The 15,056-nt window shown below is 39.2% G+C and overlaps 2 protein-coding genes across 12 annotated transcripts in view; one reads left to right on the top strand and one right to left on the bottom strand.

Moving 5' to 3' along the window:
• COG5 (component of oligomeric golgi complex 5) overlaps positions 1 to 4,878 on the top strand; it is a 364,064-nt gene extending 359,186 nt beyond the window's left edge. For all 5 annotated transcript variants that reach the window (XM_045387484.2, XM_005550486.4, XM_065541066.1 and 2 more), the window contains one exon: positions 3,795 to 4,878. In XM_045387484.2, coding sequence (XP_045243419.2) covers positions 3,795 to 3,909 — 115 coding nt within the window. In that variant the 3' untranslated portion in view covers positions 3,910 to 4,878. The remainder of the gene's footprint in view (positions 1 to 3,794) is intronic.
• HBP1 (HMG-box transcription factor 1) overlaps positions 3,289 to 15,056 on the bottom strand; it is a 35,178-nt gene continuing 23,410 nt past the window's right edge. For 5 of the 7 annotated variants that reach the window (XM_015447910.4, XM_005550490.5, XM_045387486.3 and 2 more), the window contains 3 exons: positions 11,547 to 11,864; positions 7,095 to 7,236; positions 3,289 to 5,989 (listed from right to left, as the gene is read on the bottom strand). In XM_015447910.4, coding sequence (XP_015303396.1) covers positions 5,972 to 5,989; positions 7,095 to 7,236; positions 11,547 to 11,864 — 478 coding nt within the window. In that variant the 3' untranslated portion in view covers positions 3,289 to 5,971. The remainder of the gene's footprint in view (positions 5,990 to 7,094; positions 7,237 to 11,546; positions 11,865 to 15,056) is intronic. The other 2 variants (XM_074035781.1, XM_074035782.1) reach the window with 1 other exon arrangement.

Genomic DNA, 15,056 nt, shown 5'->3' with positions numbered 1-15,056 from the left:
ATGCTTGGTGCCATGTGCATCCTTGGATCCCTTGCCTTCTCACCGTGGTCCAGGGTCCACAGTCTGGAAGCCATTCCCTCAGCTCTTCTGTATTTCTGCAGAACTCCCAAGATCTCCATTGATGGAGGGTAATGTTTCTCCTCCGGGTACCCCTATGTCACTAGCTACCTATCAGTTCTGTGAACAGAGTGTCTGAGATAGGACCAAGAGGGAGGACAGAACCAGGGAAAATCCTGAGCTTAACTGCTTATTGAGGCATGTAGTGTATCTTTACGTCACTTACGCATTTCAGTACTTACTAATCACACTGAATATTTAAATGCCTGACAAAAATCAGTGTTGTTCTCCATGAAAACCTCCACTTGGCTAGTTTTTGTCACATTGAGCAGTGTTGCCATGTTACCACAAACCATTCCTCTACTAATCGTGTTTCGTTTTTTCCCAATAAGGATAGCCTCAATAATCTACTTATTTTGGTTACAAACCAGAGTTAAGACTGTTACATAATGCTTGGCCTGACTTCCAAGAAAGCTAATGTTTTGCTTAAGCAAATGAAGTAATTTAATAAGTACTCGAAAATCTTGCTCTAATTTCATGTGGGAGGGCAGCTTCATCTTTTTTCCCCCATACTTCTGATGGTGTTCTTGATGACTACCCAAAAATCTAACCACTCATTTCTGATCTTTCTTCTACATATTGTGTAATTTATGTGATGTCTTATCCTTTTAAATGCCAATGAAACTACGTTGATTTTTGTACATCAAATATATCTAACCCATTCACTGTGAAATGATTATAGTTCCTGTGAATATAAACACTTCTTAGACACTGATACATACATCTCACTGTCTTAAAGACGGACGAGCTCGCCTGTAATCCCAGCACTTTGGGAGGCCGAGACGGGCGGATCACGAGGTCAGATCGAGACCATCCTGGCTAACCCGGTGAAACCCCGTCTCTACTGAAAAATACAAAAAACTAGCCGGGCGAGGTGGCGGGTGCCTGTAGTCCCAGCTACTAGGGAGGCTGAGGCAGGAGAATGGCGTGAACCCGGGAGGCGGAGCTTGCAGTGAGCTGAGATCCGGCCACTGCACTCCAGCCTGGGTGACAGAGCGAGACTCCGTCTCAAAAAAAAAAAAAAAAAAACAAAAAAGGACGGATGAGCTCTTGTGGATTTCTTTACTGTATATGATTCTGTAGGGACTACATTTAGGGAGTGGAGACAATTTCCAGGATGGCATACCAACTATAAGCATATTACTAAAAGAAGCAAGTTTTTTTCATAGACAAGTATCTCCATTAAGGGTCATCTCTGAGTTGAACTAAGGCATCTCACAAAACATTGTTCTCTAAGAGCACTAAATTCCATCTTGCATGCCAGTTGAGAGTGGTATGTTAGCTAGGACTTGAAAACTGGGTATGTGAGCTGAGTAATGGTATGAACTTACATCTTATTTAAAACAGCTACACTTCTTCAGTAAGGGCTTGCCCAGCCCTCCACATACCTGATTTAAAGTACTCCTGCCCCGACCAGAGCATGGAGCCAGCCTTCAGGGATTCCAAAATGCCGGATCCTACTAAGTCAAGGCTGTTGATACAGAAGTTAGATAGTTTCACAAACCTTGTGACTCCAAGGTGGTTTGCATTCTTTACTGCTGCCTGGAGTTAAAAAAGGCTTTTCTTAAAAGGGAGCATTTGAAGCTGAGCCCTAAGAGATAAAGAGCTGCGCAAGAAAGCAAGCAAGGAAGGGTATTCTAAGGACAGGAAGATAATGTGCAAAGGGCTAAGAGAATGTGGCTCTTTAACTGAAACATTCAGTATGGCCAAAGAGAAACAGGCCCTTTGGCACACCCTACTTTGTTAGGCAGAGACAGCTTTATTTCAGTGTAATATATGAACAGACACCCTTGATCTTTCCCTAGGTGGGCAGTCAGGTTGGGCTATACAAATGGGGCAAACATGCTTTGCACATTACTTGGTAACACAAAAATGGAAATTAATGATTTGAGGATTTTAGGCCACATCAAGCTATCTAAAACCCAGCAGTAGCATAGAAAGGGCTGGGAGCAGCTTGATGATGAAGCTGGTATTCAGTTGGGTTGAGTCTAGGAACTGACCAGAGCATGCAGCCAGCCTTCAGGGATTCCAAAATGCTGGACCCTGCTAAGTCAAGACTGTTGATACAGAAGTCAGACCTTTCCACATTTCCTATAAAGAATAGGGCATGGCAAGTGCTATAATACTTCAGGGAGAGACCTCTTGCTACAACATGGAAGACTGACCAGAACAAGGGAGAAATAGCACCAGGATGATCACCACCTAAGAGGCTACAGCAATCATTAGGGCACAAGATAGCAAGGGTTCAAAGTGAAGGAAAGGGGAGAGGAGGGACTGGATGTGGAAATGGGTGTAGCAAATTAATAGGATTTGGTAACTGTTGAGGTGTAGGAGGGGAAAAGAACTTAGAGACCTTAAGTTGATGGTGCCCTTTGTTGAAATAAGGTAAGGCAGGGTGAATGCTGCCCGTTTTTTGACAAGTGAGTTTGAGGGCTACCTGGAAGCAAGTCAGATAAAACTGTCCAGAGGACAGGAAGAAGCAAAGATCAGGAGGGGGAGGTCAGGGCTGGAACTTAAGAGATTTGAAATCCCTTTACGTGGACAGTGGCTGGTGGGATGGAAGGGCACTACAAACTGATGAGTGATAGCCAGACTCTGGGGAAGGGTATTCCCCATAATTCAATGAAAAATCTTGAACAAACCCAATTAGATTAGTATTTTCAGTATTTGAGAGCAAAAAGAAAACCACTTAAGAATTAAGTGCTATTGTGTGTGAACTGAGTAATGGTATTAACTTATATCTTTACATAAATGCTCCAATCTCAAACTGAAATTTTGAAGAAAATATAATTATGACAAAAATGTGTTTGTGTATCTGGTACTTAAACAGACGAATAATTAAAAATTAATCTTGTAGCCATTCTTTTTAGCTCCACTTAAACAGATGATCTGGTTCAGGGACTAATGAACTTTTTCTGTAAAAGAAGGGTCAGATATATTTCAGACTTTGCAGGCCACATGGTCTCTGCCTCAACTATTCAACTCTGCCATTGTGTGAAAGCAGCCACAGACAATACATAAATGAATAAGCATCAGGCTAGATTCAGCCTGCAGGCAGTTTGCTAACCCCCAACCTAATCCATGAGAACACCATAATCATAAATAATGGAATGGTACCACATTCCCTTGATTAAATTCAGACTGCCTCCCAATCATATATTTTGCCAATAATTACAGTCCAAGAGCATTTATTCTAGTTGTTGGTTGTTCATAGTTCATCAAATAACAGGAATATAATGCATCTACTGGTGTTACCGAATGTGTCAAAGGGCCCCATCCCCCTGTACTCTTGAGCATGCCTTTCAGAGGCACAGGATGCCCCTTGTGAGCTCTGGGAGTAGGCACAAGTGCCTATTCCGTTGCAGGCGTCTTCAGTAGGGAAGCAGGGAAGAGGGAAATTGAGAACATACTTATACAGCCAGAGGGCTCTGAGTACATGACTAGACCACTAAGAACAATGCAGACTGAAAACATGGTTATAGTTTTTCACTCTAAACATAGTCACCATAGTAACAGTACCAGTAAATGAGTGAAGGCTGTTGGTCACTTGGCTTGAGAAACTGAGCATTAACAGTTCCAGAAATGAGCTTATTAATAATTTTTATATATTGGTATCCCCTAATCTGTTTTATGTGATTTATGTCATATTTTGACATTGTTTTCATTTTGGTTTTCAGGGGAGCCCTGGAAGCTTACGTTCAATCAGTGAGAAGTAGAGAAGGCAAAGAATTTGCACCAGTTTATCCCATAATGGTTCAGCTGCTTCAGAAGGCTATGTCTGCTCTTCAGTAACAATATGAAAGCTTTGTTGATCTCCACTTTGTGCTAACCCATTCATAGTTGGCAGTTAACACATACTCCAAAAGACAGCTACTATCCACTATTTTAAGAATGTAATTGATTGTTCTGTATTTCCTGTCAACCTTTATTTACCTCTTTAGCACTTTATACTTTAGCATAAAAATGTCGAGTCATCACCTTTTAATTCCATGGACCTGATTTTTTCAGAAAGATGTTTTCCTCTTTCAGATTTTTGTACAAGGCTAAAATTTCTTTTCCATCCATAACCGAGTCCTCCTATGGGTACATAAACCCAAAGTCCCCACTTCTTTTAAAAGGATATGAACACGTTATATAATACGTACCCTGCTTCCCCCAACCCTGCCTTCTTCACTAAATAAGCATGTAGGCTCAGTGGTTTCCAAATTTGGCTGCACATTCGTATCACCAGAGGAGTTTTTAAAAATCCTGATGCCCAACTTGCACTCTAATTAACATGTCTGGGAGTGGGAGCCTGACACCAGTATTTAAAAAAACAAAACAAAAAAAATCCCCAAAATGATTCCAATAGACAACAAAGTTGAGGAACCACTGGCACATCCCAGAGCTAAGATACAGGGTTAAATGGCCTTGTTTAAGTATGTCATACTCTTATCTTTAAATAAAGCAAGGCTTTTGTTACACTTTGTCATACCATCATTAAAAGCAGACCTTTGGGCTGTTTAACCTTGTAACAAAGATACCATGTGAAAAATACAAATTTTTATTCTATAGAGATTCTCTATAACTGGTAGATAATCATCTAAGTCCTTATTTTCTGATGGCTCTTGTTCCGCTATTAACATTTTTGTTTTTAATTTTTAAAATCCCATCAGCAGCCTCCTAATTAGCAGTGTTAGGAATCTGCCTTATGTTTTCCATCTCCTGAACCTGTTATTCTGAGAACTCATAAATAAAATTCAGCCAAGATTAATCAGTAAATGTCAGAGATAAGCAACTTTTTTTTCCATTTATTTGAAATAATATACAAGAATATAGTGTGCAAAATTTAGGGGCAACATCATGAAGAAGTGTAATGAACTGAAATCAATTTTACAGCTGTGATTCCTAACCAGAAACACCACTTGGTAAGTAACATGAAAAGCCATGATTGTAGCTCAGAGCAAAAGCAGCTGTATTGCCAATGTATTTGCTCTAATTTTAGACAGTTGGAGGAAATTAAAGTGCAAGTGTTGCACTGCAATAAGTGCAAAGTCTGCCCCCACCATAAAGATTATGATGACAAAATATATTTAAGATACATGGCTGAGGAGATATAGAACACGAAGTTAAAAAATACAATGGTGTTGACTGTTAATAGCACCATTACAGTGACTATATCCCAATGCTATTAACTAACTTTACCTTGGCCTGGGCTAGGTCTCCATTGGAAATAATGGATGGCTGCTGCCACCTGGTGCATCAACTCAGCATGCCATGGTAACTGCAGCAGGTGGCTCTTAGAAGCTGGGACACCAACACCAGCCACCTGCCACATGTTCTGGTAGCCTCTTGGCACTGACCAGACTAGGAGCGCCTATGTTTGGCACAGATGCTGAGCCATGTGGTGGTTACTCAAAGAAAGGCCGACTCCCACCTTCTGCTTCATTCCATCATGTGTACAATACAGATTAATAAGCAGTAAGGAGCCAATGTATAAACAGCAGTTACATATTTTTTAAATTCCCCTTTCGTACAATTTAAAATAAAACATGTATACACTTTTCCTCTCTTTCTACTGTACTTTAGCACCACAGGATATCAATTTTCAAGCCTATATTACCTGATAGACATATATGAAGTTTGGAAGAAAAATAAGGCAATTTGGTTTAAAATGTTGATAGTTTTAGCTTAATGCTCTAATGGAGAAAGCAAATCCTCACTCATATTATTAAATCATTTCAAGACTCAATGCTATCAGTATCTTATGGTCACACGAATTGAGGACAAATGGTGAGACCTTGATCTTCTTAAGTCTTTCCATCAAGAGTCAATGTATATGCAAATATAGACTTAAGAACATAAGCATCCTGGTTTAATGTTGTTGTGAGCCCTGTGGAAATAAAAAACTCAGTGAATGTTTACAAATCAATACATAGTAACCCTATATATGAAAGCTAAGATGTATAAGATGTTTATAAATTTACTATTAGAAAATACTGCTTCTTAAAGGTGATTTTAAAAAGCTAGCTGATATCTGATGGCTCAAGCATCCAGAAAATGTATGCAATCATAAGACATTGACTAGGATGAACAGAAAAGGATACAGGCGAAGTCCTAACACAAGAAATCCTAAATTAACCAAGAACTTCCAAAACTCAGTTCAGTCACCTCTCTCGTCTGACTACTGACCACTATTTTTAAAGAAATTCTTGAAAAATTTAAACAGATGTGACCTGCATGTTACTAAGAAACAGGCACAAGTACACAGAGTGAATTTAAAGTATCTTTGGCCAGCTCTCCTACTATAAACTACTGATATCTTCACTTCATTTTTTAATGATATTTCAAATTGACCCCACTGTATCACACGCAATTTTCTTGCAATTAATATAAAAACACTGAACCTAAAAGATGCTAGTTTAGTAATGGAAAAGTTGTAAGAAACAAGTCTATCCAAGATAGCTTATCATACAGACTTATCGGCCACCCTTCCTGGGCCTTTCTATTTCTTCTCCCCCTCGAAATTTTTCAATCTAGAAATTCTGTGCCAATGGCACAAGTCCCCATGAATGGTAGCTAACATTCCCCCAACGCCTCCAGCCTCATTGGTCCCTCACCAATTAAGGAAAAGCTGTTGCGACATACCAAAAATTAGAGAAATTTTCTACTGTGATATTAATGGATTAATAATGCTTATCTTTCAACTCAACTAGAAATACTGTATTCCAAAATTATTTTTCCAACCAATGTTTAGAACAAACATTCTTTTTAAAGTTTGCCTGAGATTTCGACTTTCCATGCTAAGACAGTAAATGACACTTGAGGAAAGGCAGTCTTTATATGATGATGCGAAAACATTATTAGGTTTTGAAGTATAAAAATGCTAGAGATAACATCAACACAACCTCTTAAAGGTTGTAACAACTGCTCCAACATGCCAGTACACCTGCAGGGACGAGGCAAGATAATTTTAAACACTATTTATTGAAACATACTGAATTGGTTCTTTTCCTCTTCCAACAGTCAGGATTTAAACGTTTCTGTTCTTCAGCCAAAGCCTTTGCTTCTAATGTGTACATTCTTCTCTCTTCATTCTTCATTTTCTTCCACCTGTCACCAAGGATCACACTTATGGCTCTGTAAAATAAATATTTACACAATGCTGAAGGTACACATTTTTCATAAATCTCATGTCAAGTGCTGCTACTTCAGGAGAAAAATGTGAAGTTAAAAAATGAAAATCTTGTCTATCATAGAGATGGGAAAAGGTCAAGGCTGTAATACTCATTTCCAGTAAAATCTCGAGTCAAATAGTCCATTGTGCCGTATCAGCAGCATAAAGTACTCAACTTGTACTAAAAACTAATCTCACTCTCTATTTGTGCCCGTAACCTATCAAATAGTTTTGATACAGGTCTTTTTTCATTCACACAACCATAGTGTAAGTGTAGAATTAACTATGCATGCCTTACTTAAATTTCTCTCAAGAGAAAACCAAATAAATAAACCTTTAGGCAATATATTTTATTACTTGAGAAAACTGGATAAACTCAAAATGGTAAGAAGTTGAACTGATAGAATACATCATGACTAAAATTAGAAGCTATTTTCTCCTGTTTGTTACTCTGCTATGAAACCTAAAACAGTCTCAACTAGGGCATACAGATGTAAACCACCTTCCTTCTACAAAGACCTTTTAACCATTCACTTCATGACACCCATATAAGATGGACATAAGGTCCTGGAAATTTTGCACAAAGCACATCAAGTTTTTTTTTTTTTTTTTTTTTTTTGAGACGGAGTCTTGCTCTGTCGCCCCGGCTGGAGTGCAATGGCGCCATCTCGGCTCACTGCAAGCTCCGCCTCCCAGGTTCCTGCCATTCTCCTGCCTCAGCCTCCCCAGTAGCTGGGACTACAGGCGCCCGCCACCACGCCCAGCGAATTTTTTTTGTATTTTTAGTAGAGACGAGGTTTCACCATGTCAGCCAGGATGGTCTCCATCTCATGACCTCGTGATCCGCCCATCTCAGCCTCCCAAAGTGCTGGGATTACAGGCGTCAAGTGATTGTTATACTGACTAATATGGAAGCCAAAGCAACAGGCATTTGTGCCTTCGAACAGTAATAAACCACAGAAGCTCTCCTACAAGTGTATTTGTCTTTTTATCCAATAAGTTAATGCAGTTAAACATTGTGCTGCATTTTCCTTTATTATAAACCAATTGTTGGGCTGGATGTTGTGACTCATGCCTGTAATCCCAGCACTTCTGGAGGCCAAGGCAGGCAGATCACTTGAGGCCACGAGTTCAAGACCAGCCTGGCCGACATGGTGAAACCCCATCACCCCTCTCTACTATTTGCCAGGTGTGATGGCACACGCCTGTAATCACAGCTACTGGGGAGGCTGAGGCACTAGAATCGCTTGAACCCAGGAGGCAGAGGTTGCAGTGAGCCGAGATCCCACCACTGCACTCCAGCCTGGGGAACAGAACGAGACTCTCTCAAAAATAAATAATAAAATGAAAATCAATTTGTATATTCCACTTGCAGAACCCATTTAAAAAAAACTTTTAGTCTTGGGTTAAAGGTACCGTATAATGGTTGACACATTTAAACAAAGCAATACATATTCACACCATCTCAGTCATCCACAGTAAGAAAGAATATGAGATGTTTTTCAAGGGGCTGGCACTGGGAAACAAATTTATTCTTTTAAGTTAAAAGATGACAGGTAATGAAATGTACACAATGCTATAGACTATACGCTGTATTCCCTAACAACTATAAAATACACACATCTAAAGATTATTTCTGCAGTGAATGTTACATCCAGATGGACATTTATAGCAACTTAAAATGAGCTACATGTCTCTGACCTATTCTAGTCTCCATTCCCTCAGAATTTGCCTCCAAATGAGAATTTATTCACTGAATTAAGGCAGCTTTATTAGAGACAGGGAAAAATCCATTTTCAAAATTATGTATGACTTATTCGGTTTAGAGAGAGGTGACATCTGATGGCCCTCGGTGTTAGATGATTACCAGTATACCACATGGCAGCAATGCTAAAATGCAAAGAAAATATTACATTTGGCTGGGCACGATGGCTCACATCTTTAATCCCAGCACTTTGGGAGGCAGAGGTGGGCAGATCACCTGAGGTCAGGAGTTCGAGACCAGCCTAGCCAACAAGATGAAACCCCATCTCTACTAAACTACAAAAAATTAGTCAGGTGTGGTGGTGCATGCCTGTAGTCCAAGCTACTTGGGAGGCTGAGGCAGGAGAATCACTTGAACCTGGGAGGCAGTGTTTGCAATAAGCTGAGATCACACCACTGCACTACAGCCTGGGTGACAGAGCAAGATTCCCTCTCAAAAAAAAAAAAAAAAAAAAAAAAAAAAAGATTTATGAGCAATAAAGGATATAACCTGATTTAGAGATTCTATAAAAAGATCAGAAAACAAAACACCTAAAGATAAAATGAGATTTACACTTCTTATCATCAGGATAGTCCAGTCCCACAGGATTGTAAATAAATACAGAATGCATCCCAGCTGACATTCTCAACTACTGGCAGGGAAGAGACTTATAGGGACGTGAATCCCGTTTCTAGAAGTCAAAGGATATGTTTAATAATACCAGAAATGTACAAAAAGAGAAATGCAGCATGTACCTGTCACTAAATCCGAGGCCATTTTCTCAAAAATTGAACAAGGGGAAAGGTACAAATTATTCTTAAAATGTCCTTAAAGCCTAAAAGTCACAGAGAAGTAGACTTCCAAACTAATTTTTTTAAGAAAACACAGTTAAACCCCCCCTTTTTACTGAAGAAATGGATTACAACTTAGATTAATTGCCAAAAGTCACACAAATGACAGATCCAAGAGTTAAAAAATTTCAATAGTATTAAAAAGTCTCTTAGGGCTGGGCCCAGTGGCTCATGCCTGTAAACCCAGCATTTTAGGAGGCCAAGGTGAGCAGATCACTTGCTCAAGAGTTCGAGACCAGCCTGGCCAACATAGTGAAACCTCGTATCTACTAAAAATGCGAAAAATCAGCTGGGCGTAGTGGCACATGCCCATAATCCCAGCTACTCGGGTGGCTGAGGCAGGAGAATCACTTGAACCCACGAGGCAGAGGTTGCAGTGAACCAAGATCCTGCCACTACACTCTAGCCTGGATGACAGTGAGACTCTGCCTCAAAACAAACAAACAAAGGCTCTTAGAATTCTTGACTCGTAATCCCACACTTAGGTATCTTAAGGAATAAGGAACTAGGACAAAGCTATTCATTACTGTGTTACATCTGACTTTTCTCATGATATCAAGATAAAGGAAACAGTAGTTTTGATCCTCAGGATATAAAGACTGGAAGAAGACAGCTTTATTAATATATGGAGAACCTGACTGGTATGAGAGGGATTCAGTAGTACAAGAATTGGAGATGAGTAAGGGTACAGGCAACAGAGTAGGAAGGACTTGAGTTGATTTGTATTCCCAGCTTCCACTGAGGACAGCTCTTAAGTTCAGCCTTTTGACAACTCTGGCAACTTGCTACAAATTGCCAGTTCCCCGTACAATCCATAGTTGACTTAGTTTCGCTGTTCTATAAAGATACAACTATCAATTGTTAGAACTGTGTCCTGTAACAGGTAAATAAAATGATTTTAAAAGGTAGATCTTGCACTTTGGGCGGCAGGCAGATCGCTTGTACCCAGGAGTTTGAGAACAGCCTGGGCAACATGGCACAACCCCATCTCTACAAAAAATACAAAAATTAGCTGGGTGTGGTGGCATGTGCCTGTAATCCCAGCCATTCAGGAAGCTGAGGTAGGAGGATTAATGGAGCCTGGGAGATAGAGGCTACAGTGAGTCACACCGCTGTACTCCAGCCTGGGCTACAGCACAAATAATAAAAGGTAGATCCTTATTACTAAGGTAGGTAACCTAATTGTCTAGGTATTATAAAATAATTACATATAACCCTAAAAATTCCACTTAGTAACTTCTTAAAGTCAACCTGGCCAGGCACGGTGGCTCACGCCTGTAATCACAGCACTTTGGGAGGCCAAGGCGGGTGGTTCACCTGAGGTCAGGAGTTCGAGATCAGCCTGGCCAACATGGTGAAACCCTGTCTCTACTAAAAATACAAAAAATTAGCCAGGTGTGGTGGTGGGCACCTGTAGTCCCAGCTACTTGGGAGGCTGAGGCAGGAGAATTGCTTGAACCTGGAAGGCTGAGGCTGCAGTGAGCCGAGATTGTACCACTGCACTCTGGCCTGGGTGACAGAGCAAGACTCCATCTCAAAAAAAAAAAAAAAAAAAAAAAGTCAACCTATGAGTTGAATAAAAGCTATTAAAGAATAAGTTTACTTAACTATTCCAGTTACTATGAACCATATTGAAGTATTACTCATTTATTATAATCAGAATTATCACTATTTTTACCTGTTATCTTTCCCTGGATACATCTGAGTATATTCAACTCTGTATTTTTTGGCAAAAAGCATGAAGGCATTCATTGGTCTTTTGCACTTATTAGGAGAAGTGGCACTCACAGTCCCTGAGCTGTGGTTTTTAACAGCTTTAGCATACAAAGAATTGGAAGAGAGCTGTGATGATCCAGGTGAGCCACAGTTTTTACTGAATCCAGATCTTGCAAAGTCTTGACCACCAGGTCCTCCACAAGACAAAGATGCACGACGCTGGCGAGCCATACTACTTAACACATAAACTGCAGAAGAATCCATAGGTGTGAAGTCATAGCTATAAAATTAAAAAAAAAAAGTAAGATTTTAATTCAATTTAGAATTCTGATTTCTAAAAAGCAGGTTTAAAAAAAAAAAAACCCTTAACATGATTGGAAATTTCAGTGCATATCCCCCTGTATCATGTTACCAACACTAACAACTTTTGCCACTGATAGTTGCTTATAAAATGAAATCTGTGTATGTGCCAACTAAAATTAATTTCTTTAAAAAAACCTCTGTAGATAATACAAAAGCTTAAAAAAGACTTTGAACCTCCCAAAGGAATGTTATAATCAGCATACTTTATTCATAGCAAGTAACTCCTCCAAATCCTACACAACCCACTTATTTTTATTTTAAATTCATTTCTGGATAAATGTGACAATACAATTTCTTGGCCTATAGGCACCCAGACCTAGAAAATTAAAATGGAGTGGCAGGCAACATATCAGGCCTAAGGACTAAATACTACAGAAAACAAAAGGTTGGGAAAGGGCAATGAAAAGCTGTTAAATGTGGCTAAAAGAACTTAAGGCCAGGCCTGGTGGCTCACGTCTGTAATCCCAACAGTTTGGGAGGCTAGGGTGGGTGGATCACCTGAGGTCAGGAGTTTAAGACCAGCCTGGGCAACATGGTGAAACCCCATCTCTACTAAAAATACAAAAATCAGCTGGGCGCGGCAGCACATGCCTGTAATCCCAGCTATTCAGGTGGCCGAGGCAGGAGAATCGCTTGAACCCGGGAGGCAGATCATGCCACTGCACTCCAGCCTGGGCAACAGAGTGAGACTCTGTCTAAAAAAAAATCAAAAACAAATAAATAATTAAAGGAACTTAAAATGCCCAGTAATCTGGGTCATTTGTTTAGGTAGAGAGCCACACATACATCACTCTCCTGAAAGGGCATCCATGAACTATAACATAGCCTAATAACATAAAAAAGTTTATTGTAAAAACCCGCCTTTCTCAGGAAAGGCCACATTTTGTTCTGTATGTTCAGTTTACATAGACATGGAAATAAGCTAAAGAATTCTCTTGTTCCAGCATTAACTCTTTCTGCCTATAGTACTTTTCTGTCTTCTTGGCAGGAAACCTTTTATTCAGCTTCTAATCTCAACTTAGCTCCTACTTGCTTCTCTGAAACAGAAATTCCGGTAATACATCAAAATAGGTTAACATTAGCTACAGGAATACCATCTGCCTAAAGGTAAAACATGAGATTACAAAATTCTAAAGATAGATGGAAACAGCCAAAGGAATGAGGGTGGTCCATGCCACTGACTACACACAGTAAATGACTTTTACCAATTATCAAGTACATGATGTCTTTTTTCTGAAAGTATTGCATGAAATAAATGTACTTAAACTATGACTCCAAAATTACCTAATGAATGCTTAGCAATCAGTATTATGTCAGGAAAGCAATGTCTGCTTTCTAGGTTTGCAGTTTTTGTAAGGTATCTTCAGCCCCTCCCATACATAATTTAGAAAAATAGCAAACTTTAGCACTGACACAAAATTACCCATCTCTACTGATGGAAAATGATTACAACTTAAAATACCAAAAGATACTGGGTAAGCTAATTACTAAAATTTGAAAATTCCACCATCTAGTGGCACAAATATAACTATCATCTACTTCCATTACAGATACAACTTAAATCAGTTTTAAATATTCAGTCACAAAATTCAATGACTATTACTGTAGCAGTAATGACATAGAGTATCTTTAAAAATAGCTTCATCTTTTGCTATACTACCTTAGGTAAGCATTCACTCTCTTCACTAAAGCACCCGTACCCAAATGTGCCTTTCACAGCTCTACTTTGTGTACATGCCATTCCCTAAGCTTAGAATGCCCATTCCCACTTCACTGTCTGATCACTAGTCTTAATGGCAAACTCCACAATAATGTACTGCCTATTAACCATGTCACAGATACTAACTTATTTAATCCTTCCAATATTATCCCCATTTTACAAATTTTTTTTAAAGGAGCCATAGAAATATTAATTTACTCAAGCTTCCATAGCAAATCAATTGCAAAGCCAGGATTTGAATCCAAGCAGTCCAGATCGAGCTCACGTTCCTAACAGGCTACACTGCCTCTCAATCAGCATGTACATTTACTGTATACATTTACTAATCCATTTCCTTTTCTAGACTGGAAGCAAAGAGGCATGCCCATTCTTAACTCATTTTTTAACCAATTCTGAAAATAATAATGGAAAATTTCAATTGAGTTCAAATTCCAGCTAGTAGTAAGACCTTGGCCAAGTTAAATAAACCCTATAGCCTCAGTTTACTTATCTGTGAAATTATGCTATGCAGTGGTGCCAAAAAGAACAATAAACGTAAGAAACAGGGCAGAAGCTGGCACAGTGTATTATGCCATTAGGGGTATCTATTATTGTAGAATTAACTTAGAATTATCTTAGGTGAGTAGCTAGAGTACTAAAAATTTGGAATCTTTACAAGATATGGGCTTGAATCCTAATTCTGACACTAACTGCCTTTATTTTGGGCTTTATTCCTTAACCGCTCAACTTTACTTCTCTCTGTAAAATGAGGATATAATCTACAAATAGGGTAATTAATATGAAATAAATTAACATTATATACATAGTAGGCACTCAATAAGTTTGTTAAATCATATTACTTGAACAGAAATGTCAACTTCAAAAAGTCAAAAAAACTGTTTTAAATGCCCGAGGCCTAGAAGGTTGGCCTCAATTCTCAAGTGTCTCAGAATGGACTGCTTACAACAGAACCTTGAATTACGTATGAGAACTCATCAACTGATTGCTGACTTCTGATTCTCCCTGAGCTACACACTACTCACATGTCCTCTGTAAATCATGACCCGAGAGTTTGCTTGGAGCAGTTCCACTTGGACTTTTTCCTCTTCTTACCTCTTTATCTTCTTGCCCTCCCTAGGCCAGGCATCATCTCCCTTAACCAATCCAATCCACAATGAAAATATAGTCACTTTCAGCATCTCAATTTTGTCCTGGTTTCTCCATGATGATACTACCCATTTCCACTCCTTTGCAAGGTGGGTGCTCCTGCTGTTATACTGAAGTCACTCAACAATAAAATCAGACCAATGACTAACGTCATCTTGGGAGTGATTATTATTCAGTGAGATCAAATGGTTAAGAATTTGCTATCTCAGAAAAACAGGAATTAGGCAGGCAAGTTTTCCCTTT

This window comes from Macaca fascicularis, chromosome 3 (assembly GCF_037993035.2).
Source record: "Macaca fascicularis isolate 582-1 chromosome 3, T2T-MFA8v1.1".
In the NCBI taxonomy this organism is placed as follows: domain Eukaryota; kingdom Metazoa; phylum Chordata; class Mammalia; order Primates; family Cercopithecidae; genus Macaca; species Macaca fascicularis.
The sequence above is the reverse complement of the archived record's forward strand: the minus strand, read 5'-3'. Positions and strand labels throughout refer to the sequence as shown.